The sequence below is a fragment of the Lissotriton vulgaris genome, unplaced genomic scaffold (assembly GCF_964263255.1).
Source record: "Lissotriton vulgaris unplaced genomic scaffold, aLisVul1.2 SCAFFOLD_848, whole genome shotgun sequence".
In the NCBI taxonomy this organism is placed as follows: domain Eukaryota; kingdom Metazoa; phylum Chordata; class Amphibia; order Caudata; family Salamandridae; genus Lissotriton; species Lissotriton vulgaris.
Genome location: NW_028245995.1, coordinates 800,431 through 825,776, shown reverse-complemented (window position 1 = coordinate 825,776; position 25,346 = coordinate 800,431). Strand labels below are relative to the sequence as shown.

At 48.6% G+C, this 25,346-nt stretch overlaps 1 protein-coding gene across 1 annotated transcript; it reads left to right on the top strand.

Annotated features, from left to right (window-relative positions):
• Positions 1 to 921: 921 nt before the first annotated feature.
• Positions 922 to 23,616, top strand: LOC147666180 (uncharacterized). Its single transcript, XM_086949246.1, has 2 exons — positions 922 to 3,909; positions 23,315 to 23,616. The coding sequence occupies exons 1-2, from the start codon at positions 1,212 to 1,214 to the stop codon at positions 23,614 to 23,616; spliced, it is 3,000 nt and encodes a 999-aa protein (XP_086805372.1). The 5' UTR covers positions 922 to 1,211.
• The last annotated feature ends 1,730 nt before the right edge of the window (positions 23,617 to 25,346 follow it).

Genomic DNA, 25,346 nt, shown 5'->3' with positions numbered 1-25,346 from the left:
CTTTATTTATGCCAGGGGTAGTGAGTCTTGCATGGGCCTAGTATTTCTGTGGGTTGTCTTGAATTTAAACATCATGGAGGCCATAGATGAATTGGGATTGTGCTGATTTTTCTGTGTTTTTCGATTTTTTTTTTTTGTAAAATTTTGTGTTTTTCGATTTTTGACCTGTTGTTGGGGCCTTGACCAGGGGTAGTGAGTGGTGCATGGGGCCTAGTCTTTCTGTGGGCTGTCTTGAATTTAAACATCATGGATGGAATGGGATTGTGCTGATTTTGCAGTGTTTTTCGATTTTTGGGGGTGTTCATGGGGAGGGACATGCCATGTGGCTGGTGGCCATTTTGAGTGCAGCTACAGGCACTGGCCATGTGCTGGCAGGCAAGTGGCCATTTTGAATGCAGGCTTTGTTGTTAGGCCTCCAACCATTTTGCCTACTTTTCAACCTTTATTTATGCCAGGGGTAGTGAGTCTTGCATGGGCCTAGTATTTCTGTGGGTTGTCTTGAATTTAAACATCATGGAGGCCATAGATGAATTGGGATTGTGCTGATTTTTCTGTGTTTTTCGATTTTTTTTTTTTGTAAAATTTTGTGTTTTTCGATTTTTGACCTGTTGTTGGGGCCTTGACCAGGGGTAGTGAGTGGTGCATGGGGCCTAGTCTTTCTGTGGGCTGTCTTGAATTTAAACATCATGGATGGAATGGGATTGTGCTGATTTTGCAGTGTTTTTCGATTTTTGGGGGTGTTCATGGGGAGGGACATGCCATGTGGCTGGTGGCCATTTTGAGTGCAGCTACAGGCACTGGCCATGTGCTTGGCAGGCAAGTGGCCATTTTGAATGCAGGCTTTGTTGTTAGGCCTCCAACCATTTTGCCTACTTTTCAACCTTTATTTATGCCCAGGGGTAGTGAGTCTTGCATGGGCCTAGTCTTTCTGTGGGTTGTCTTGAATTTAAACATTATGGAGGGCATGGATGGATTGGGATTGTGCTGATTTTGCAGTGTTTTTCGATTTTTTTGTGCTCTATAACTGAACTGATGTTCCTCTGTCTTCCATTTTTTTTAGGTGCACAAGACTCAAGAGAACCACCAGTGCCAGGAAGAAGTCCTGCAGCGGTGTGTGTGTGCAGCATAACGTCACGCGACGTCACGTCTGGCCTCAGACAACTCTACAATTCGTGCAACTGCGGCCTGCTGTCTGACCTGCTCTGAAGAAGATGGCCCCAAAGAAAGTTCTCCGTAGCTCCTCTAGCAAGAAAGTTGCTAGTAAGGAGCAGAAGAAGCAAGTTACCAAGGAGGCTGGTGTGCCACCCGCCACTTTTTTTGGGAGCAAAAAAAAAAGTACGCCTGCAGCAGCAGGATCTGCTGGGGACCAACCTGAGAGCAGCACCCCTGCTCCATTGGGTTCAGTGCCTCCACCACCACGCCAACTTAAGTCAAAGCCCTTGAGTGCTTCAGAGGCAGTCAGTGTACTTCTCCAATCACCATCGACCAGTGATGTTGGCTCATCGCAAGAAAGTAGCAGCAATGTCCCTGAATCAACACAGGTTGTTGTAACTCATCTGACAAGTGTTGAACAACCACAGCCGCAACAACAACACCATGTGCAAGTACACGCCCAAGTACATGTGGAAGGAGAGGCAGCAAAAGGAGATGCGCAAGCAAAGGTGCATGGACGTTCACAAGTGCCCACAATAGTTGTTCCTCCCGAAGTAGGGGCACATTTGGAAATCGACAATGAAGCTGAGGTATCATTGGAAGCCACTCCTCCTGATGATCATTCATTGTCTTCCACATCCCTAGCAAGGAAAAGATCAAGGGGGGTGTCTACATCTTCTTCAAGCCCACCTCGTTCTGGTGCAAGTGATCTGTCTTGGGAACCACGACAACTGCGGTCTGACAGTGAGGCAGAGGCACACCATGATCTGCCACCGGTACCTAAGCGTAAAAGGAAGGTCGTCCAAAAACTCAAACCTATGGAGTGTGATGAGGCTCAACAAGAAGTGACAGATACTGCTGGTGATGAAGCCTCTCACGATGACGACGAGGCAGTCATCACAAAGGTCACTGCAGCCCCACCGGGCATGCAGCAAAGAGACATTTTGACCCTATCCCGAGAAGCTGCTGAGCGTGATGATGATGTCGGCGAGGAGGCAATGGAAATGGAATCATTAGATTTGGAGTTAAGTAGTACACCAAAACCTACCGCTTCCATATTTCTTCCTCGCAAGAAGGTACCCACCTCGTCCTCGACCTCAATTCGTGGTGGTGAAAGTGCAAAACGTACTGAAGTTCGGCAATCCACATCCTCCACTTCATCTGTCATTAGCAGCAGGACCACCACCACCAGTATCGCCGCCTCCTCCGGCCCCCGAAGACATTTCAAGTCTCCAGTTTGGGACTTCTTTAGTGTTTGCCCAAAAAAGGAAAACGTAGCCATTTGTAGCCTTTGTAAGCTTCGATTTAGTCGTGGTAAGCTTGGTTCTAACTATGGTACCGGAGGCCAGAGAGGTCATCTTGAGAGAAGGCACCCTGTCGAATGGTTTCCGCACCTAGAGGCGGTCAAGAAAGCCGGAATTGCACGTAATGAAAACGTTGATTTGTCATCTGCTGATGACGAGGAGGTAGAAGACGATTCAAACACTTCACTTACACCCAGTTCCCATGTCAGCAGCACACCCCATGGGAGCCACACTAAGAGTGTGGGAGAGAGTGAGACATCAATGCGGAAAAGTTCATCAGCGAGCGTAACTGGGTCGAAGAGATCATCATCATCCCGTAAATCATTGGTCCAGGGCAACATTAAAAAGATGTTGTTTACAGAAGCGCAATATGAACGCAACCACCCAATGACCCGTCTGTATAACACTAAGCTGGCTAAAATGCTAGCTCTGGACCTTCTCCCTTTTTCTTTTGTAGAAGGGGTTGGTTTTCTAGAATTAGTGACAGTGCTCTGCCCTAAATGGAAGGTTCCTAGCCGGTTCTATTTTGCCCGAGTTGCGGTTCCAGCACTACATGAAGATGTTCTGAAGGTGATTGGGGCAGCTTTGCAGAAGAGTGCTGTTCACACTATACATCTGACAACAGACATGTGGACCAGTGGCGCAGGCGCTGATTACATGTGCATCACTGCACACTGGGTCTCTTTTTCAGGGGCTAAAGCAAAGCTAAACTCAGGTGTTGACACTAACATTGTTTTTAAAGGTGCTCGGAAACATGCAACACTAGCCATGTTTGGTTTGGAGAAACGTCACACAGCAGAAAACATTTTGGATGTCTTTAACACAAAGGTCCTTAACTGTCTGTCCCCACTAAAACGCAAGGTTGGTTATGTTTCCACAGACAATGGCTCCAATATAGTTAAGGCCATGAGGGACGGTTACTATTTCAGAGTGCCGTGTTTGGCGCACTGTATAAACCTGGTTGTCCAAAAATTCTTGGGTAATAAACGCAGTGCAGCGTACAGTGTATTGGAGAACTGCCGAAAAATTTGCAAGCATTTCAGGCATTCTTTTAAGGCCCGCAAGCAGCTGAGGAGCATGCTATATCAAAGTCAAATGCCAGTGAAAGCACTCATCCAGGAGGTGGTAACACGTTGGAACTCAACCTTCTACATGCTTGAGCGTCTGTATGAGCAGTATACGCAACTCGATCAATTTTTCTTGAAAGAGGGTATAGAGGAGCTGAGGATGGGTGGGCCGCAATGGAACATAGTTGAAAGCCTAACACGCATGCTTCGTCCTTTTGAGGTCTTCACACGTGCAGTCAGCAAGGAGGACTCTAATTTGGGAAAAGCTATCCCATTGTTGTACATGCTGGAGGACCAACTGAAGGAGGTGTGTTCTGTGTTTCGAAAAGATGACAAAAAGAAAGACTCTTTGCTTCTGGCTGAGACATTATTAGAGCTCCTACAAGGTGATGAACGTCTTCAAAAGATCCACTCAGAACAGCATTACATTTGTGCTACTATTCTGGATCCACGCTACAAAAAGGCGCTGGCAGGCAGAGCATTCTTTCCTTTTGCTGATGAAGATGTTACAAAGTACAAACGTTGGCTAGCCTTGTCAGCCAAGAAGTTTGAAACAGAACGGCTGGAAATTGAAGGAAATGGCAGTACATCAGCAGGCCATCCCCAGTCAAAACAATCCACTTCTGCACCTGTGGCTGTGGCACAAGTGACCTCTCAGCCGTTAAAGACACCGGCAACCGCATCATCTGCACGAAAGGCAGCAGAAACATTGGAGGCTGAAGAGGATTGGCTAGCTCTGCGTGGGTTTGGTTCTCAAAAGGCCAGAGGCACAGCAAGAGCTACGCAAAGTGGAGGAACCTTGGAGGAGGACCTTGAGTCGATGGTGAAGGACTATCTGAATGACTCCACAGAGGTCTATGTTAATTCTGACCCATTGGCGTATTGGCATGGGAAAAAAGAATTGTGGCCACAGCTCACCAACCTGGCTTTAAACTACTTGTCTTGCCCACTCGCAAGTGTGTCTTCTGAACGGGTTTTCAGTGCGGCTGGTGGGATTGTAACTCCCAAACGGAGCCGCCTCTCGCCCAAAAATGTGGAGAGGTTAACAATGATCAAGATGAATCAGCACCTCATACCACCAGATATAAGAGTACGAGAGAGCGTGCCGGATGAAGAGGAGGTGGCCAGCACCATAGATGAGGGAATTTCTACTCTGTCAGGTGGCACTGACCTCACCCGGGCTGAATTCGCAGAGTATGATGACGAAGCCTTATTCTTATTCCTGGACCGTGATTCCGACTTCGAGCCCTGAAAATGAGACAACGAATCAATAACTTTCTTTTTCATCCTTATTCACTTTTATTCCTGTGTGTCTGTCTTTCTTTGTTGTGCACAGTTAATATAATTCAAACTTTAATCAGATAATCACAAAGACAAGCCCATCAGCAGAACTGTCTTCACTTGTTTGCTAATTTATTTGAAGGTGCCGCAGTCTGCATTCCTCAGGTTCACAAGTTCAGAAGAACATGCTCCTCTATCCTCCTCCTCCAGACTCCTATTTCCATCAAAGCAGAGGGCTGGTTTACGCCCAATGAAGAAAGACTCAGCACTTGTGGGGGTGTTGTTCTACCTCTTTGCAGGTGAGTTGACGGGTCTGGGGCCATTGCTGGGAAGCACTAAAAGTGGTTTGTGCCAAATCCGAGGCGGAAATTTTTTTGTGTTTTTGATGACTTGCTTGCCTTTGAGGTGCTCTTAGGGGGGGTTCCGTCTGTTTGTGGGTGAGTTTCATGGTCTGAGAGCATTGCTGGGACACTCTAATCTTGATTGCATTTGCTTTTCAGGAAATCCGTCGTGCCAACCCCGACTTATGGCCCAGCTACGCAGCGCGTTTGGACCGAAGGCCCAGAAATATTGCAAGTATGAGAGTTTGCTTTTGGCCTGTTTGGGGGTGTTATACTTCTTGGCGGGTGGGTTGCCGGGTCTTGGGGCATTCCTGGGAAGGTCTAATACCGGGTAGAAGTGGTTGGGACTAAATCCAGGCCGATTTTTTTTTGGGCTATTTCTGACATTTTGCTCTATGTAGCGTTTTCGGGGGCCTGTTTGGGGGGCTTCCTGGTGTTTGCGGGTGAGTTTCGTGGTCTGGGAGCACTGCTGGGACACTCTAATCTTGATTGCATTTGCTTTTCAGGAAATCCGTCGTGCCAACCCCGACTTATGGCCCAGCTACGCAGCGCGTTTGGACCGAAGGCCCAGAAATATTGCAAGTATGAGAGTTTGCTTTTGGCCTGTTTGGGGGTGTTATACTTCTTGGCGGGTGGGTTGCCAGGTCTTGGGGCATTCCTGGGAAGGTCTAATACCGGGTAGAAGTGGTTGGGACTAAATCCAGGCCGATTTTTTTTTGGGCTATTTCTGACATTTTGCTCTATGTAGCGTTTTCGGGGGCCTGTTTGGGGGGCTTCCTGGTGTTTGCGGGTGAGTTTCGTGGTCTGGGAGCACTGCTGGGACACTCTAATCTTGATTGCATTTGCTTTTCAGGAAATCCGTCGTGCCAACCCCGACTTATGGCCCAGCTACGCAGCGCGTTTGGACCGAAGGCCCAGAAATATTGCAAGTATGAGAGTTTGCTTTTGGCCTGTTTGGGGGTGTTATACTTCTTGGCGGGTGGGTTGCCGGGTCTTGGGGCATTCCTGGGAAGGTCTAATACCGGGTAGAAGTGGTTGGGACAAAATCCAGGCCGATTTTTTTTTGGGCTATTTCTGACATTTTGCTCTATGTAGCGTTTTCGGGGGCCTGTTTGGGGGGCTTCCTGGTGTTTGCGGGTGAGTTTCGTGGTCTGGGAGCACTGCTGGGACACTCTAATCTTGATTGCATTTGCTTTTCAGGAAATCCGTCGTGCCAACCCCGACTTATGGCCTAGCTACGCAGCGCGTTTGGACCGAAGGCCCAGAAATATTGCAAGTATGAGATTTTGCTTTTGGCCTGTTTGGGGGTGTTATGCTTCTTGGCGGGTGGGTTGCCGGGTCTTGGGGCATTCCTGGGAAGGTCTAATACCGGGTAGAAGTGGTTGGGACAAAATCCAGGCCGATTTTTTTTGGGCTATTTCAGACATTTTGCTCTATGTAGCGTTTTCGGGGGCCTGTTTGGGGGGCTTCCTGGTGTTTGCGGGTGAGTTTCGTGGTCTGGGAGCACTGCTGGGACACTCTAATCTTGATTGCATTTGCTTTTCAGGAAATCCGTCGTGCCAACCCCGACTTATGGCCTAGCTACGCAGCGCGTTTGGACCGAAGGCCCAGAAATATTGCAAGTATGAGATTTTGCTTTTGGCCTGTTTGGGGGTGTTATGCTTCTTGGCGGGTGGGTTGCCGGGTCTTGGGGCATTCCTGGGAAGGTCTAATACCGGGTAGAAGTGGTTGGGACTAAATCCAGGCCGATTTTTTTTTGGGCTATTTCTGACATTTTGCTCTATGTAGCGTTTTCGGGGGCCTGTTTGGGGGGCTTCCTGGTGTTTGCGGGTGAGTTTCGTGGTCTGGGAGCACTGCTGGGACACTCTAATCTTGATTGCATTTGCTTTTCAGGAAATCCGTCGTGCCAACCCCGACTTATGGCCTAGCTACGCAGCGCGTTTGGACCGAAGGCCCAGAAATATTGCAAGTATGAGATTTTGCTTTTGGCCTGTTTGGGGGTGTTATGCTTCTTGGCGGGTGGGTTGCCGGGTCTTGGGGCATTCCTGGGAAGGTCTAATACCGGGTAGAAGTGGTTGGGACAAAATCCAGGCCGATTTTTTTTTGGGCTATTTCTGACATTTTGCTCTATGTAGCGTTTTCGGGGGCCTGTTTGGGGGGCTTCCTGGTGTTTGCGGGTGAGTTTCGTGGTGTGGGAGCACTGCTGGCTATATATACTTTACTTTGCAAGAGGTTTGAAGCAAATCCATGGTGGCTGAGGGGACTTAGGGCCTAGCTGCAGAGCGCGCGCGGAGTGATTTGGGAAATTTGTGAAAAAGTGACTAAGTCCCCATTTTTGTACTTTTGCTCTTTGGCTGTTTGGGGGTCTTCTACTCGTTTTCTCCTGGGTTGACGGCTCTGGGGCCATTGCTGGGAAGCTCTAATACCGGATAAAAGTGTTTTGGACCAAATCCCAGGCGGAATTTTTTTTGTGTTTTTGATGACTTGCTTGCCTTTGAGGTGCTCTTAGGGGGGGTTCCGTCTGTTTGCGGGTGAGTTTCGTGGTCTGGGAGCACTGCTGGGACACTCTAATCTTGATTGCATTTGCTTTTCAGGAAATCCGTCGTGCCAACCCCGACTTATGGCCTAGCTACGCAGCGCGTTTGGACCGAAGGCCCAGAAATATTGCAAGTATGAGATTTTGCTTTTGGCCTGTTTGGGGGTGTTACGCTTCTTGGCGGGTGGGTTGCCGGGTCTTGGGGCATTCCTGGGAAGGTCTAATACCGGGTAGAAGTGGTTGGGACAAAATCCGCGCGGAAAAGCCTTTAGTTTTGGCACTTTTTGTAACTTAGGGTTCGTTAGGGTTAGCCCTAGCAGCAGGATTGCATGTGTTTCGGGGTGTTCTAGATTTTTCAAACTGAGTTCTGGGGTCTTAGAGCACTCGTGAGAATGTGTAATTTTGGTTGCAAGTCATTTGAAGAAAATCCATGGTGGGAAAGGGGGGATTTGGCATAGTTAAAGAAAGCCTTTGCCACTATTCTTAACTTAGGGTTCGTTAGGGTTAGCAGTATTTCTATTGCATGTGTTTGAGTGGGGGGGATTTCGAGTCTTGGAGCGATGCTGGCTATGGCTACTTTTGCTTGGTTGCTTGCAAGTGGTTTGAATGCAATCCACGGTGGGTAATGGGTAATTAGGGTACTTCGGCCTACTTTTACTTTCAAAGTAAGTTTTGTCACCAGTTTTCTGCTAGGCCTCGTTTTTTGAGATTTGATTGGGGGTCTTCTACATTTTTGCGACTGGCTTTAGTAAGGGTCTGGGTGGGAGCACTGCTAGGAAGATCTAATTTTGTTCTAAAACACAGTTTACAGTACACCTAGCTTGAGGGGCAAGATCCGATACATTAATTTGCCCATACATCCTTCAAAAGGTGACTCAGAGTACGCACTTTCAAAAACATTGTACTGTCTACTAGGAAAAACAAATTGTGACTTTTTGCACTCCACAGCCTACATGCCTTATATTTATTTATCAGTGGTGTTGTAATATTATATCACTTCCTGTTTTTCGTTGAATAATTACAGGCCGGGTTTCAGTCTCTGCAATGGGGAAAAAAGGATGGAGTCAGGCTTCACAGTAGCGAGCCACAATTCAGCATCAGGCAGGCAGTGGACAGGGTGTCTTCTGGTGACCAACATCGATGGACGAAGCGTCGGCTGCAATGGAGGAGTGCCGCTAATAGGAGGATTTTTTTTCTGCGGGCAACTTACTTACCACTTCCAACAGGACCACTACAACCACATAGATACAGTATCCCTTGCCTTTTTCTCTGACTGTGACTGCATTTCTTGGCTCTCTCTCTGCTTCTACATTGATCCCTTAACACATCACTTAGTCCACTCCACTATCACATCTGCACCACACATAGTCATTTGTAAGTGCTCCTACGTAATTTGCAAGTCGCAGCACGCCCCAGGCCGTAGAGGACTGGGATGGCCCCAATGATGAAGCATGTCACCAAGGGGCAACCCTGGTGAGTGAGGGGACACCTAGAAAAAAAGCAATTTCTCCTTTTCTATCTACTATACCTTCTGTCAGGTTACGCAGCCCCTAAGCGCCTACCGTACTATGAAACTACATTTCCCATGAGTAGGCGGGAGACTTGCAGACTATTTAGTGAGACTATATGAGAGTACCCTTGTATGTTAGGACAGCACTTCACTGATGCCTGTCTTGTCTTCTGTTACAGGTATCCTTTCCCTGCTGACCCTACCTTTACCCATCCCACATTTTTTATTTTAGTTTGTTATTTTTCTCCCCCGCCTAATGCCTCGAACACCCTGTGTTTACACTTCTGGGTGTTGGTGACATTTGGAAGTGGAACCATATTTGCATCGACTGGATCACGGGGAGTAAACCTGACACCTTCCAGACCAACCCCATTGAGTGTTGTTGTGAATGGATTTATAGTGACCAGCAAGGCTCTCAGGTATCTGGCTACAGAGACCTTATGTTGAATATAGTTATCAATATTTCCACCCACGCCCTGTACTGTCGCATTCTTTCTTCCACAGTTGTCGAAAGTACTAATTACTTTTAACTGACATGCATGCAGTTACAGTAGTGTATGCACTTTCAAAGATTGATGGATAGGTTTGTACCCAAAGATTTGTTTATGTTCACAATTGTTCGTCCATGCTGTGCTACTTTTTCTTGTCTCCCAAAACCTTTCCCAAAAACCCCCGTACCCATCCATTTTTCAAACCCTAACCCTCTTCCCCCGGGCTGTGTGGTTTTGATTGATGTGTGACTAAATTACAGCAATAAATCCACACACTTGCTGGGGAGGATAAGGTGATAGCAACAGGCTGGTGAAGAAATCCGATGATATATTCTTACTCTGCTTGACAAAGACCCATGGCTAATGTCAAAGAACTTCAACCGAATTAGTTATACTTTAACATTTGTTAGGCTACAACGTGGCACTGTTCTAGTGTACTTCTGTCACCTGCTATATTCTGTATTGTACCTTTGTATTGCTCAGGAGCACAAACCAGATTTCATTTTCTTTTTTTCATAGGCAAGCAACTGCCACTGTGTCACACCACTAGTACCACCGCTATGAGGAAATTTTATCCGCCCAGGATTGCCAACCTTATTTGCTGTTTCCCGTGGAGCCAGCCCTGGGCCTAGCCCTACTTGCAAACAGAAATTACAGGTAAGATAGGCGTTTGGTTGGAGGTAGTATAATGGAGTATTAGGAGAGACGAGAGATTTGATTGACGGTAGTACTACTAAAGTCCTAGGACTATTCAGGAAAACAAACTTACTGTTATGTTAAACCCCCACCCACCAGACTCAAAAGCAGTAAAAAACAGGTATGGTCAGATAAAGTTTCAAAAAGTATATTTTTATAGCCCTAACAAAAGAATCTCCCGCAAGACCCTCCCTAACCCCAACGATTGTCCTTCAAAAGTCCCCAAAAATCACAACTCCCAATTCCCACCCCCCAAAAGTCTCTAAAAAAGGGGCAAGGGACACTATGGCAGGGTGCTGTTGGAATTAGCAGCCAGGGCATCATGCTCCTTGCGGAGGGTGGCAAGTTCGAAGCGGAGGCCCTCCACCACGTTCTTATAATTATGGACCTCCTGCTCCAGGTAGGACAGTCTGAGGGATAAGCGGCGCCGGTGTGCCTTGCAATTCCTGTGAGGGGCAGCTGCTTTCTTTGCTGCTGGGCGGTGGCGTTTGGCTTTGGTAGCCCGGCTCCGTACCGCTGGAGCACTGCGCTGGCTGGCAGCCCGCACGGAGGAGGAGGCAGCTGTCCCAGTGGACGTTGTTGTTGTTCCAGACTGCGTCTCCTCCTCCTCCAGGGCCACCAGCCGCCGATATTCAGCAACAGTGGCATCCAGCCTCCGTTGCCGGGCCATTCGAGCCTGCTCCTTCCTCCTTGATGGTGTCTTGGATTTGGAAGGAGCAACTACATGAAAAAAGAAAGACATAGTCTGTAACCAATGCTCCTTAAGATTAACACAAAATGATTGAGCAGAAAGTTGTCACAGTACAAGTAGCAAATTGAAAGCACAGTGCATAACTATTGAGGACAGTATCTATGTAACCTCCGACTTCTTCATCCTTGCTCTAACATTAGTGGGAGTTTAAGGAACAAATTCTACGAGCACTATGGACTTCTATTACAGTCGACTATGACAGTACACCACTCTTATTCTTCTTCTTCTCTCTTGTTTAGGACAATTGGTACGTTATCTTATGCAAGCCGGCATAATGCCAGCGCAGTGAACTTGCACCCGAGAAAAACAGACGCACACCATGGTGAGTGAGACAGACTTGCGTTACTGTACCGGTCCAGTACATGCAGGTGGTGAAGCTCTTACTTTTCTATTACGGGTGGCACTGAGAATACTCTGTTAAAAGGGCTACTGCTTAATTAATTTAGCTTTCACCCTACAGTGCAAATGAGTATTAGAAAAGGAAAATGAAGAAGCTAAATTATCTGATTATCTATCACTTCACATGGGATGTATTTGATGACATATGGGATGACTTTAGGTGCTTTGCTTATTATTGAGTGAACAGTGATACCCCCACACATGAATGACGTACTACTACTAAACTAAAGTTATTAAGGGAGGTAGGGAGTGCCCACCGTAATAACTGGATATATGCTGTGCTTGCAGTTGCAATACAAACTACTGCTACTATTCATGGTAGTCTTTGGACAACGTTACAACTTCTTTTCCTTGCCTTTCCTACACTGGAACGGACGTGCGGGTGCGGTGTTACATGCTCTTCAAAGTAACACTTAGTTCATCCAGTGACCGTCTACTCTCTCTAGATTCACATATGCTATCTAAGAGTCAGATAGTACCATGAATGAACCAGGCATCCATCCATTCAAAGTATATTGCACACATACAGTTTCTGTCTCACCCACCCAGGCTGTTCTCCTTCCACCCATCCTTGCTTCATCATTCACCCAGCCATGCACCATACCATTTTCTTACCTTCCCAGCCACCTCGGGGACCAAGCAAACACATATCATTCTTCTTTGCCAGTCATCATTACATTTCTCGTGCTTCCACACTTACTTACACCCTTCTTTCGCTTTTCGTTCATCCCATCCATCAAGTTCACCTCAGATCTGATTGGGATTCTTCTCGCCAAAAACTTCACAGCTAAGTCGAAGTACATTTAGAGGAGGCTACTACCTGCTTTTTTTATAATACACCCGTGCAGAAAGCACACTCTGCAGTCTTCAATCTCAATGACTAAGGAATGTATAGCTTACCTCTGCCCGCCACCACCGTGTGAACCCTCACAGGCATGTCCTTTTCCGGCACTTGCACCGCCTCCTCCCCAGAGTTGTCCTCCTCGTCCAATGCCACCACCTCCGCGCTGGCCCCGTCTCCAGATGTTCCACCTACAAAGTACATTTAATAATGTTAGAATACACCACTCACTACTATATAATATTTGGTCTAGGAGGAAGAAAGAAATGTGAAAAAAAGTGTACAATTTAATAATTTTTGACTGTCTACTCTAGAGTAAAAAGGTCCCTTTTTCCAGGGAAGGCTGTTGTCTTGCTGCACTTTTTGGCACAACTGATGAATGTTTGCTTTTTACTTTTTAACACGCACCACTTTTTCTCCTAACAGACAGAACCTTGACTTCTAAGAACACGAGCAGGATCAAGTTCAAACCAGGTGAGAGCTCGGCTCGACCACAAGAAATGTGTCCAATTAATCGTCAGCACTAAGCACTTTTCCATTTTCAGTTACACGTTCACTTTTATGACAAACTTGAATTTAATAAATGTGTTTACTTTTAATAAAGCTTTTAAACTTAAATAGAGTCTGTGGTTTTTGGTCCTCCAGACTAGAGTGGATGAGCTAAAGGTTTTCGAATTTTTGCAAGCATGAGTCCGTGCCTCTGCCATCGGTGACTTTGGGAGCTAAATGACTCTGCCACACTATCTAGTCAGTAAGGAGATTGGGGCCGGGGTTCAACTACAAAGTCTGTTATCACTGAGGTATGTGGAAAGTCTAACAGTTACAGCACCTATTATAATTGATAAGCTAAGCGATGCATTATTTAGTGTCCATAGTTCTGTTTGTGCAGATTTGTCCCTGCAACAGTAGTAGAATGGATTGTCCTATCCAAACCAAAAGTAAAGTAGTATCTTATTATTTCTTGGTGGTGGTCATTCACCTTTTTATTGTTGGCAATGGTCAAAGCATAAACATTTAGAATACTTGAAAAGACAATATGGACAATCCCAGAGGACTACACTCAGTGCATAGAGCTATTGCTGACTAGAATGGGAGTCCAATGGAAATGCCAAATGTGCAATCTTAGTTAGCTACACAGACAGACTAATAAGAATAATCTAGTAATACCACACGGAGTCATAGGGATAAGAATTTAGATCCTGTCTACAAGAAGATCAAAGACGATTTAGAAAAAATCGAATGAGGAACGCTAGGAAAAAATAAGTACTCTATATTAAAATTAAAACTTACTGGGGCCAGCAAAGGAGCCCTCGACTGCCCGGTCCTGGCCTGCATCGACAACAGCACCCTCCTCCTCCTCCTCCTGTGTCCTCCTCTTGCCCCTGGGGGAAGCTGATGTACAACATGAAAGAAAGAAAAACAGAAAACATGGATGATATTTATTTCTCAACCAAATCAAACATTTAAAAAAGAACTAACAAAGTAACAAAATATTTTTGCGAAATAGCAAATAGGGAACGACTCCACGGGATATATTATTGACCAATCTCATGTGGTCGACTACGCCATTACTTTAGTATTGCTTGATTTGCGGACCGTCGAATTGGAAACTACCCTATGTAACTCACTAAACAAAGTACTAAAAAGGTTTGCCTAGGATTGGCAGGCAGCAGTCCGCAGCACGCAAAGTGACAGCCAAAGTCCATTGTGATTGAAGATCAGCGACAACACTAAAGTTTCCTACTACATTCACCAGTCATTAAAATACTCAAACTATTAATCCACCACCACTATTTCTTCTTATCGCCATGTGTACAAAGGAAGGACTGGACTTGAGTCTGTAGGGGCTGATTTATAAGGCCCTTGCGGCTCTTTTGCTCCATTGTTGCGTGACTTTTGTGACGCAGCGACAGCACATAAGAGGCGCAATGGTGCGGCGTATATTAACAACGTGACGCATCTGGGAGATGCATCACGTTGTAAAGCCCTGCGCCAATAGGGGTGTTCCGGCACAAGGGAGGGCGTTCCTGCGCAGGAACGCATCCTAAAAGTGGCTGAGGGAAATCTACAAGATTTCAATCAGTCACTTTGAGGACAATGATGCGTGACTCAAACCCTGCGCCTGCTTGAAGCAGACGTACGGCTTGACGCAGCATTGGGGAGATAGGGCACCCCAGAGAATTGATGGAGCTGCACCATCGTTGCGACGCAACTCCAGCAATGCGCCACCTTTACGGCACAGATGCGTAACGCTTTGGTGACGTTTTGGGCCCATGGCGCGCCGCATTGTAATACGGCGCACCATGGGTGATGGTGGCGTGACGCACAATTACTGGCGCATCCCTGCAACTTTGCAGGGATGCGCCGGTAATTAAAAATCTGAACCTTAGTGTGTAGCATTGCGCAGTTCTTTCAACTACACTCATACATAATTTCACAGGCCAATGAAATGAACACAAAATCTAAAACAAATAAGCATAGTAGCAACACTACTGAGAAGGAGAGCAGTGTACCTGAAATGCACAGAAGATTTTGAAATAAAATGTACCTACAATGTAATGAGCAGCATTATTGCTCTTGTAAAAAAAACAAAAATTTGCAATATAATAACACAGCAGGAGAAAACATAGTAGTAAAGACATAGCTACTACTACTCACCAAGCCCGGGGATCTCAAGGCCAAGGAGGTCGAGCAGATCTCGCTCACGGGTCAGGACATCCGTCCAGCGGTGGGTGGCCTGGTTGTAGGTGCGCCAGACCCGAGAGTGGTGGTAAATGGCCTGGCACACCTTCTCCCACCGCTTCCGGCGCTCCCAGGCCCCGTACCCGGCACTGATCTTGCCGCCTCCCATGATGGTCCTGGGGAGGCGGCGCTGAACATAAAAAATGAGCTGGCCCACCTCCTCCGGGGTAAAGATCTCCCGTGGCATCACTAGCTCCCCCCTCAAACGCCCGCACGGGAGCCGGACACGGGGTGCGGGACCCTTCCCCTTCTCGGGATGCTTCCCGGCTCCCTTCACCATGGTCTGGGCGGAAAGGAATAAAGAAAATAGAATAGGGAAGAGAAGAAAAGAAAAGAGTTTACAAAAGTAGTTTAAAATTAACCAAAAGTAGCAGTAAACACAAAAATATAGGGCTAGAAAAATAGAGGGATAGATAATAAGTAAAATAGATAAAAAAAAACTTCAAACAAGCAAAGGATGGCAGAGATTGACAGAGGATACAAAGACCATGCCCAGAACCATAGCAATGAATGAGAAACAAGATGGCCGCGCCCGTTCACGACCGCGCGGGTAAGTTCGCGCGAGATTTTCCTTGCGAACACGCGCGAGACTGTACTGGCAAACCGCGGACTTTGCGAGATTACACTTCGCGCCCGGAAACGGAAATACGTCAGGCAAACAAGATGGCTGCGCCCTTGCACGACCGCGAGGGTAACTTCGCGTCTTGCGCTACGAGCGGCTCGCAAAAACGCACAAAACCTTGCCAACTAACACGCTGCAAAAAAAACAAATTGCATATTCGCACGAATTTGCGGCTTCCGAATCCGATCTTGCGCGTGTTCGCACCCCGCGAACCCCGCGAAATTGCAGAAAAACGAGTTTTTCAAAAGTGAAAGCACTCGGCAGGGGCAAGAGTTCAAACTCATCATTAGTAACAATTCCCGGTAGTGCTTCCTGACTGGGGCCCCTCCAGAATTCAGTTGCTAGTTGCAACAATTGTATGACCCTGCTCTGACCCTCACAGCAGGCTCATACAATAGCTACAAGTAGGCCACAAAGAAGGTCCTGGGGAAAAAAAATGCACTGCAACAGAAAGCAAAATTACAGATAAGGAAGCAGGTGCCAGACTGGAATTTTAAAACAGTGACACATTAATAAACTAACCCCAAATTAATTCATCTGAGTTGAAGCAGGGATGGTGTGCTTGCTTTTCCCCCCCATAATCTACAGTAATGATGAACCAGAGGGTGGCATTGATGTAACAGAGGGTTGCAGTGGTGAAACAGAGGGTGCTGGGAACCTGTGATGATGAACCAGACGTAGAAACAACATAATTCGCGACCGTTGCGCGACGAAATGTAAGTTCGCAATTGCGAACTGGTACGAAACCCTCGCGAACTGGCAGAAATCCTTGCGAACACAAAAAAAAAAAAAAATCCGCAAATTCGCAAGAATTCGCGGATTTTGCGGATTGCGAGTTCAAAAATCCGCAAATTCGCGAACGCGAGATCCGCAAAATTCGCTCATGCTTACTCCCCATTCATTCCTATGGGCCTTTATCCCATAGGAATGAATGGGGAGTTATTCCTTATTTGCGATTAGCAATTTGCTAATCGCAAATAAGGAATGTGTAGGAATCGCAATTTATTTAGCGATTCCTACATGAATCCCGTTTTGCAAGTCCTTAATAGCGATTCCTTAATAATCGCTATTAAGGACTCGCAAAACGGCTCTTTGATGAATCTAGCTGTTAGAATACAGTGAAAACACCTACATACACTAGGGAACACAATGCGTTGGGTCCCCCTGTGATTAGCATGACCTCCTCTGTAAGGCCCTAGTACATAATAGGGCAGGGGATTAAAACTACCTCTAAGCCAGAGGAGCAGAAATATGCTACTTTAACTAGTAGTCGCGTTCGCAGAATGGTGGATAAAAGGTGCTGGGCGTCCAACCAAGGCTCAGGAATTCCACTGCGTAGGACTTACAGGAGGTACCAGGAGGGATTCTTGGCCCCCAAACTCCCTTGGGAATAAATTGGACTTCATCCCCATACTGTAGTCTGCCATGAGGCACATTTGCAGAGTGGTAGAGAAAGGGGGCCATGGCCTCCGAAGACGTCTTAGCAATCCCACTGTGTGGGACTTACTGGAGGTAACAAGAGGGGCAGGTGGCCCCCAAGGACATCCTTGGGGGCCAACTTCCCGAACTATTACCTCCAGTCAGTCCCACACAGAAGCATTGGTAAGTACTCGTACCAGGCAATTCCCACTTTGCCCACCACTCTACAAACGAACTCCCTGGCACGCTCTTGGATGGGGATTGAAGTTCCCTTCACTGCTGGGGGTCCTTTAGGGGCCAACTAGACTACCTTTTACCTCCAGTAAGCCCCACACAGTGGAATTGGTTAGAGGTAGACTAAGGCCACGCCCCATTTCTCCACCACTTTACAAACGCGCCCCCTGGTGTGCTGTAAGTTGGGGGATAAAGTCCCCTTGCATCCTGAGGGTCCCTGGGTCCAACTTGCCCACTAGGTACCTCCAGTAAGCGCCACAGAGCTGCGCTGCAGAGGATTAAAAAGGAGCGTGGCCTGGACCACCTCTCTGCAACGCAGCCCTGTGGCGCTTACTGGAGGTACCTGGTGGGCTAGTTGGCACACAGGGACCCTCAGGATTGAAGAGGATTTAATTCTTCAACTTAAAACACGCCACAGGGCGCGTTTGCAGAGTGTTGCTGGGAGGGGGCGAGGCCTCGGCGATGCTGTTTTTTTAAATTTCTATTTTTAAGAGGGGGAACTGTCTGGCCCCACTTCCTTTCCTATTTTATGGGCCCTGGAGACCCAATCCCCCAGGGCCTGACCCCTATTTTTAAAAACATTTTTAAATGGAAGGGGGCCACGTGGCCCCCTTCCTGAAGCCATATTCGGCCCCAGGGACCCCAGCCACCCCCCCCCCCCGGGGCATGGCCAGTGTTTATTTTTTAATATATATTTGGAGGGGGCTGCGTGGCCCCCTTCTCAGGCCATATTCGGCCCCTGGGGACCCCATCTCCCGGGGCCAGCCACTTTGTCTTTTTTTTAAATTAAAAACATATATTATGGGGAAGGGGGGCCGCGTGGTCCCCCTCCCGGGCCACTCCTTGCCCCGAGGATCCCATCCCCCAGGGCCTGGCCACTCAGTGAGGACCATGGGGGAGGCCCAATGCCCCCATGGTCCCAACCGGCTCCCCGCCTCCTGCGGGAGCTGGAAACGCTTTTCCACACAGGGAGCTGCTGACATGCAGCTCCCCATGTGGAAAAGGAATCTGCTTTCGTATTTGGAAGAGAGAGCAAGTTTCCCTGCTCTCTCTTCCAAAATCCAAACCAAGAGACCCCCAAACATTAAAAAACAAGCCCCGGGGGGTGGCGGTCCCCAGGGCTGCGGGGGGGGCAGTGTGTCCCCACACATTTTTAAGAAAAGCCCTGGGGGTGGCTGTCCCCCGGGGCTTGCATTTCACCATGCCCCCGGGACTTGGCCCACCCAGGGGCTACATAATAACAAAGCGCGGGCTTTGTTTTTTAAAAATTTCTTGGCCGGATTTGCACACCCAGTGCAAATTAGACCGATTTGTATTTTTTTTAATGCTTTTTTGGGCCCTGGGGCTCCTTTTGGGACCCCCTGAGAAGGCCTAGGGGGTCAGGGTGTTTCTACCCTGCCCCGTTTTCTTTTTTTTTCACGTTTCTTTTTCTGTTTTCTTGTGACTCGGTTCTACCGAGTCACAAGATGGCTGCTAACACTTCCTGGTTTGGAGTGTTGACAGCCAATTAGAATAAAGCTTGTGGTCGGGAGGGTTCGCGGATCCACAGCGCCTCTATATATCAAAACTTTTATTTTTTGATTTTCTCAGCGACTACTAAACAGATTTAAACGATTTAAGAAAAAAGTCTCTTTCTGAACCAAGGGCTACCTTTTTGTCAAATTTGGTGTAATTCCGTTCAGCAGTTCGGGCTGCAGCTGTGTCTAAAGTTTCCCATGGAAATTAGCATGGAGAAAACACCTTTTGGGATGACCCCTTTTTACTCGACCCCCGCTTGCTGAATCACCTGTAACTTTCAGGATAGGGGCTGACTGGTGCGCCCGATGAGTTTTGAAATTTTCGCGAAGATTCGTCAGTCGACGCCAAAGTTATTGGGAAAAGAAAAAACGCTTTCCGATGGAAACTAGGACCTAACTGTAACTACCTACAGGCAACGGCCAGTAAGTAATGTATTTATTCTAAACACACCCTACTGGACTCTTTATGAGGCTCGAGGTCAAAGCACATAGGTTGCACTTAATAACACACAGTAAATTAGCACAATATATGTAAGGCCCGAGGGGCGAACCAAACATATATCAATAAAGTGGTATAAGAACCACGACTCTAGACCACCACTCATGACGCTACACCACCACACAGGGACTCTACATCAACACCCAGTGTTTCTACACCACCACCCAGTGACTCTACACCACCACAAGTGACTACACCACCACTCATGACTCTACACCACCACCCAGTGACTCTACACCACCACCCAGTGACTACACCACCACCCATGACTCTACACCACCACCCAGTGACTCTACACCACCACCCAGTGACTACACCACCACCCATGACTCTACACCACCACCCAGTGACTCTATAACAACACCCAGTGTCTCCACACAACCACCCGTGACTCTATAACAACACCCAGTGACTCTATACCACCACCCGTGACTCTATAACAACACCCAGTGACTCTACACCACCACCCAGTGACTCTACGCCACCACCCAGTGACTCTACACCACCACCCATGACTCTACACCACCACCCGTGACTCTACACCACCACCTGTGACTCTATAACAACACCCAGTGACTCTACACCACCACCCAGTGACTCTACACCACCACCCAATGACTCTACAACAACACCCAGTGACTCTACATCAACACCCAATGACTCTACACCACCACCCGTGACTCTACACCACCACTCATGACTCTACACCACCACCCATGACTCTACACTACCATCCAATGACTCTACACCACCACCCAGTGACTCTACACCACCACCCATGACTCTACACCACGCCCCAGTGACTCTACATCAACACCCAGTGACTCTACACCACCACTTGTGACTCTACACCACCACTCATGACTGTACACCACCACCCAGTGACTCTACACCACCATCCAATGACTCTACACCACCACCCAGTGACTCGACACCACCACCCATGACTCGACACCACCACCCAGTGACTCTACACCACCACCCAGTGACTCGACACCACCACCCAGTGACTCTACACCACCACCCAGTGACTCGACACCCCCACCCATGACTCTACACCACCACCCATGACTCTACACCACCACCCAGTGACTCGACACCCCCACCCATGACTGGACACCACCACCCAGTGACTCTACACCACCACCCAGTGACTCGACACCCCCACCCATGACTCGACACCACCACCCGTGACTCTACATGACTTGTTTTGGCAGCGTCTGGGTGGTTGTTGATTTCAATTTTTCACTATTCCCCCCACTATCTAATAACCAATCTACCCCCCTATACCTCCGGGTGTCTGAAAAGCCACCTACACCTCAGTATGTCTCGATACCCACCCACAGCTCAGCATGTCTGAGAACCAAGCTACAGCTCAGCATGTCTGAGAACCAAGCTACAGCTCGGGGTGTCTGAGAACCAAGCTACAGCTCGGGGTGTCTGAGAACCAAGCTACAGCTCGGGGTGTCTGAGAACCAAGCTACAGCTCAGCATGACTGAGAACCAAGCTACAGCTCGGGGTGTCTGAGAACCAAGCTACAGCTCGGGGTGTCTGAGAACCAAGCTACAGCTCAGCATGTCTGAGAACCAAGCTACAGCTCGGGGTGTCTGAGAACCAAGCTACAGCTCAGCATGACTGAGAACCCAGCTACAGCTCAGTATGACTGAGAACCAAGCTACAGCTCAGCATGTCTGAGAACCAAGCTAGCTTGGGGTGTCTGAGAACCAAGCTACAGCTCAGTATGTCTGAGAACCAAGCTACAGCTCGGGGTGTCTGAGAACCAAGCTACAGCTCAGTATGTCTGAGAACCAAGCTACAGCTCAGCATGTCTGAGAACCAAGCTACAGCTCAGTATGTCTGAGAACCAAGCTACAGCTCAGCATGTCTGAGAACCAAGCTACAGCTCAGTATGTCTGAGAACCAAGCTACAGCTCAGTATGTCTGAGAACAAAGCTACAGCTCAGCATGTCTGAGAACCAAGCTACAGCTCAGTATGTCTGAGAACAAAGCTACAGCTCAGCATGCCTGAGAACCAAGCTACAGCTCAGTATGTCTGAGAACCAAGCTACAGCTCAGCATGTCTGAGAACCAAGCTACAGCTCAGCATGACTGAGAACCAAGCTACAGCTCGGGGTGTCTGAGAACCAAGCTACAGCTCGGGATGTCTGAGAACCAAGCTACAGCTCAGCATGTCTGAGAACCAAGCTACAGCTCGGGGTGTCTGAGAACCAAGCTACAGCTCAGCATGACTGAGAACCAAGCTACAGCTCGGGGTGTCTGAGAACCAAGCTACAGCTCGGGGTGTCTGAGAACCAAGCTACAGCTCAGCATGACTGAGAACCCAGCTACAGCTCAGTATGACTGAGAACCAAGCTACAGCTCAGCATGTCTGAGAACCAAGCTAGCTTGGGGTGTCTGAGAACCAAGCTACAGCTCAGTATGTCTGAGAACCAAGCTACAGCTCGGGGTGTCTGAGAACCAAGCTACAGCTCAGTATGTCTGAGAACCAAGCTACAGCTCAGCATGTCTGAGAACCAAGCTACAGCTCAGTATGTCTGAGAACCAAGCTACAGCTCAGCATGTCTGAGAACCAAGCTACAGCTCAGTATGTCTGAGAACCAAGCTACAGCTCAGTATGTCTGAGAACAAAGCTACAGCTCAGCATGTCTGAGAGCCAAGCTACAGCTCAGTATGTCTGAGAACAAAGCTACAGCTCAGCATGCCTGAGAACCAAGCTACAGCTCAGTATGTCTGAGAACCAAGCTACAGCTCAGCATGTCTGAGAACCAAGCTACAGCTCAGCATGACTGAGAACCAAGCTACAGCTCGGGGTGTCTGAGAACCAAGCTACAGCTCGGGGTGTCTGAGAACCAAGCTACAGCTCAGCATGTCTGAGAACCAAGCTACAGCTCGGGGTGTCTGAGAACCAAGCTACAGCTCAGCATGACTGAGAACCAAGCAACAGCTCAGCATGACTGAGAACCAAGCTACAGCTCAGCATGTCTGAGAACCAAGCTAGCTCGGGGTGTCTGAGAACCAAGCTACAGCTCGGGGTGTCTGAGAACCAAGCTACAGCTCAGCATGACTGAGAACCAAGCTACAGCTCAGCATGTCTGAGAACCAAGCTACAGCTCAGGTCTCACCTGCAGCTCCCAAGAGCGAGAGGAGAACCAGGAGCAGCTCCATCTTGCTGAGAGGAGAGGGGATGGAGTCCGCCTCCCTGCACCCCTTTATATACACCCCCATCTCCGGAGCTTATCTGGGGCCGGTGGTCTGGCTGATAGCCCCCGCCCCGCCCCCACTGGCTTGGCCAGCTGCCCGCTTCCCACCCGGAGGACCGGCCCCCCGGCTTGGCCAGCTGCCCGCTTCCCACCCAAGGGCAGTATTTTAGGAAGTCCCAGATTGTGGCCCCTGGGAGTCTGGGGCGGGGCCCACAGCTGGTGGAACAAGGCCGTGAAGAGGCCGAGCGTGAAGCAAACATACAAGTGGAGAAGTGTGGCTCAATGGTTAGAGCGGCAGACCCTGATGCAGAGGTCTAGCTCGGGACCAGGGTTCAATTCCCCGCCTCGGCGGGTCTTGGGCTCAAAATTCCACGGACCTGATAATTCTCGCCTTGGTTCCTATTCCAACCATGGAGTCCCACTCTGCAACTCTGGGCAATAGCTTGCTTAATCTCCACAACGTCCCCACAACGCTAAGGATGCCTGGCCTCACAGGGAAAGCCAAGATGGGTTCCACAGCGGTATTCGTACAAGCGCCTTGAGACCCTTGCGGGTGAGTAGTGCGCTATACAAATATCAATTTACAATTCAAAATCCGCAGGTAGTGCCTTGGAAGGGACGCCTCTAGGCGCAGTGAGGTCACCACTTGCCTTCTTCTAAAGGTGATGCTTTTCACCTGACTTGCTGCAGCTAAATTGGTTATCCATTCAGAGAGAATGCGACTCCAGGTAGCTTGTCTGACGCATAAAGCCATTCACCACAATACCCCATACTACCTTGCAAATAAACTTGAGCTACCGGGCACCAGCCGGAGCCTCAGAAGTCTGTCCACTCTTCTTTTGAAACCTCCACGATTCAAGAAGAAAAAATCATGCAACCGTGCTTTCATCGGTCTGCTCCAAGAATCTGGAACTCCCTGCCACCCGAGATCAGATCCATCCACGCCCTCCGTCAAAAAACTGGTCAAAAGGCCACTAATGAACGAATGTTGACACATTGATCGCGCTCGTGTGTTTTGTCAAGTACAAAAAACTTTGAATTATTTTCACTGATATTCCATTCCATGTGTTTCCCTCTTCTCTTCCAAGTCCTAGATAGATTCTTTAGCTGCTTTGGACTTTTGATTCTGTTAGTCCATTATTTTGCTTCAACTCTTTGCGGCACATCTTGGTCATTTCTATTGTGTGATGCTTTACAGGGAGCGCTCTGTGGCACCCCCGAAACACTGCACTCTTTCATTCTGAAGGCTTCCCACAGATTGTAACTTCCCTCCCCTGGTTTAGGTTTCGTATACCTGCTGGTGCTAACCATGTACAGCGCTCGGTACCCTTTTGGGTCTTGCTCGCGCTCTATAAAACTTTTCAAACAAACAAAGTTTGAAGATCAGGGCAGCCTGTCCCAGGCCGACACCTCTGTCGCGACAGAAGCAGTCCCGCGAGAGGCGGAGCTTTGGCTTCCACTCGCTGGATACCAAGTGACCTGTGACCTTAAGGCTTAACCCTATGGGTTGTCACCAGAGCGCACCCTTGGCCTCATTTTCGAGAAGTGGCGCATCGCTGCGTGAAAGCCGCGATGCGCCACTTCTCAGTGCGCACTCCTTGCGAAACCAATGATGCGTCATATTTACAGTATGACGCATCATGTCGCAAGGAAGGACAGATACGTCAGTAATTCTGAAGTATCTGTAGGCGCAAAAAGTGACGCATTGCTGGAGTTGTGTCGGAAGCCTGACGCAACTCCCGTAATGTGTCCTTTCACATGGGCAAGCCCCATGTGAAAGGACCTGCGTGACCCTCACGCCTGCCAGGAGGCCTGCGTAAGGTTTTGAAGCATTGGCGTCCTAGAAGTGGCGCAGCAAAGTGTGATAGATTACGCTGCGCCACTCCTATGACCCTTTCTTGCGGGGGGAAAGCCCCCCTACATACCTTATACCTGGCGCAGGTATAATGTAGCGCAGGGGTTTACAAAGTGACGCATCTGCTTAGATGCATCACTTTGTAAATAGTGCGCAACAGGAGGCATGTTTTACGACACAAAAAGAGAAGCATCAGAAGCGCAAAACTGACGCAAGGCCTCATAAATAAGCCCCCTGTGAATAGTGCGCTCTCACGTGCAGCTCGCTGCCCCCCTCCCCCCCATTGAAAAGACTCAAGAGACAGAGAAATGCAACGAGCGCGGTCTAACCAAGAGCGCAGCCTCTTGCTCACGCTCACCCGGCGCATCAGCGGGGAAGGGGAGCCAGGGTTAGGTGGACATCACTGGGCTGAGCCCACAAGCCCAGCTCAGCCAGAGACACTGATATGGAAACACAGGACGTAAGATCAGCAAACCAGCTCAGAGTGTGTAGGGGCACCAGGGCTGTCTCCACACGCCACAGCACAACACTTACAATGCAAAGGGGCCAGCAGGCCCCTCTTCCACATCCAACACCCACGCCCTCAACCACGGGCATCCGGGGCATGAGTTAGTGGCCCCGTCCCCTCCCTCCCTCCTGTCGTATCGTTGTAGTAATGATCACTCGGGACACAGGCCAGGTAGGTGCAAGTATCTTCCTTTATTATCATTGCCCATCAGTCAGTCCTGGCACGTCTGTCCTCGTCCTCGTCCTGCAGCATACTGTCCTTTCCTGTCCTGGACAGGAAGTGGTGTCCGGTGACCTGGTCACCACCCTGTGACCCACATGGTCCTAGTGTCCTGTCCCCTCATCTGTCCTGGTCATCAC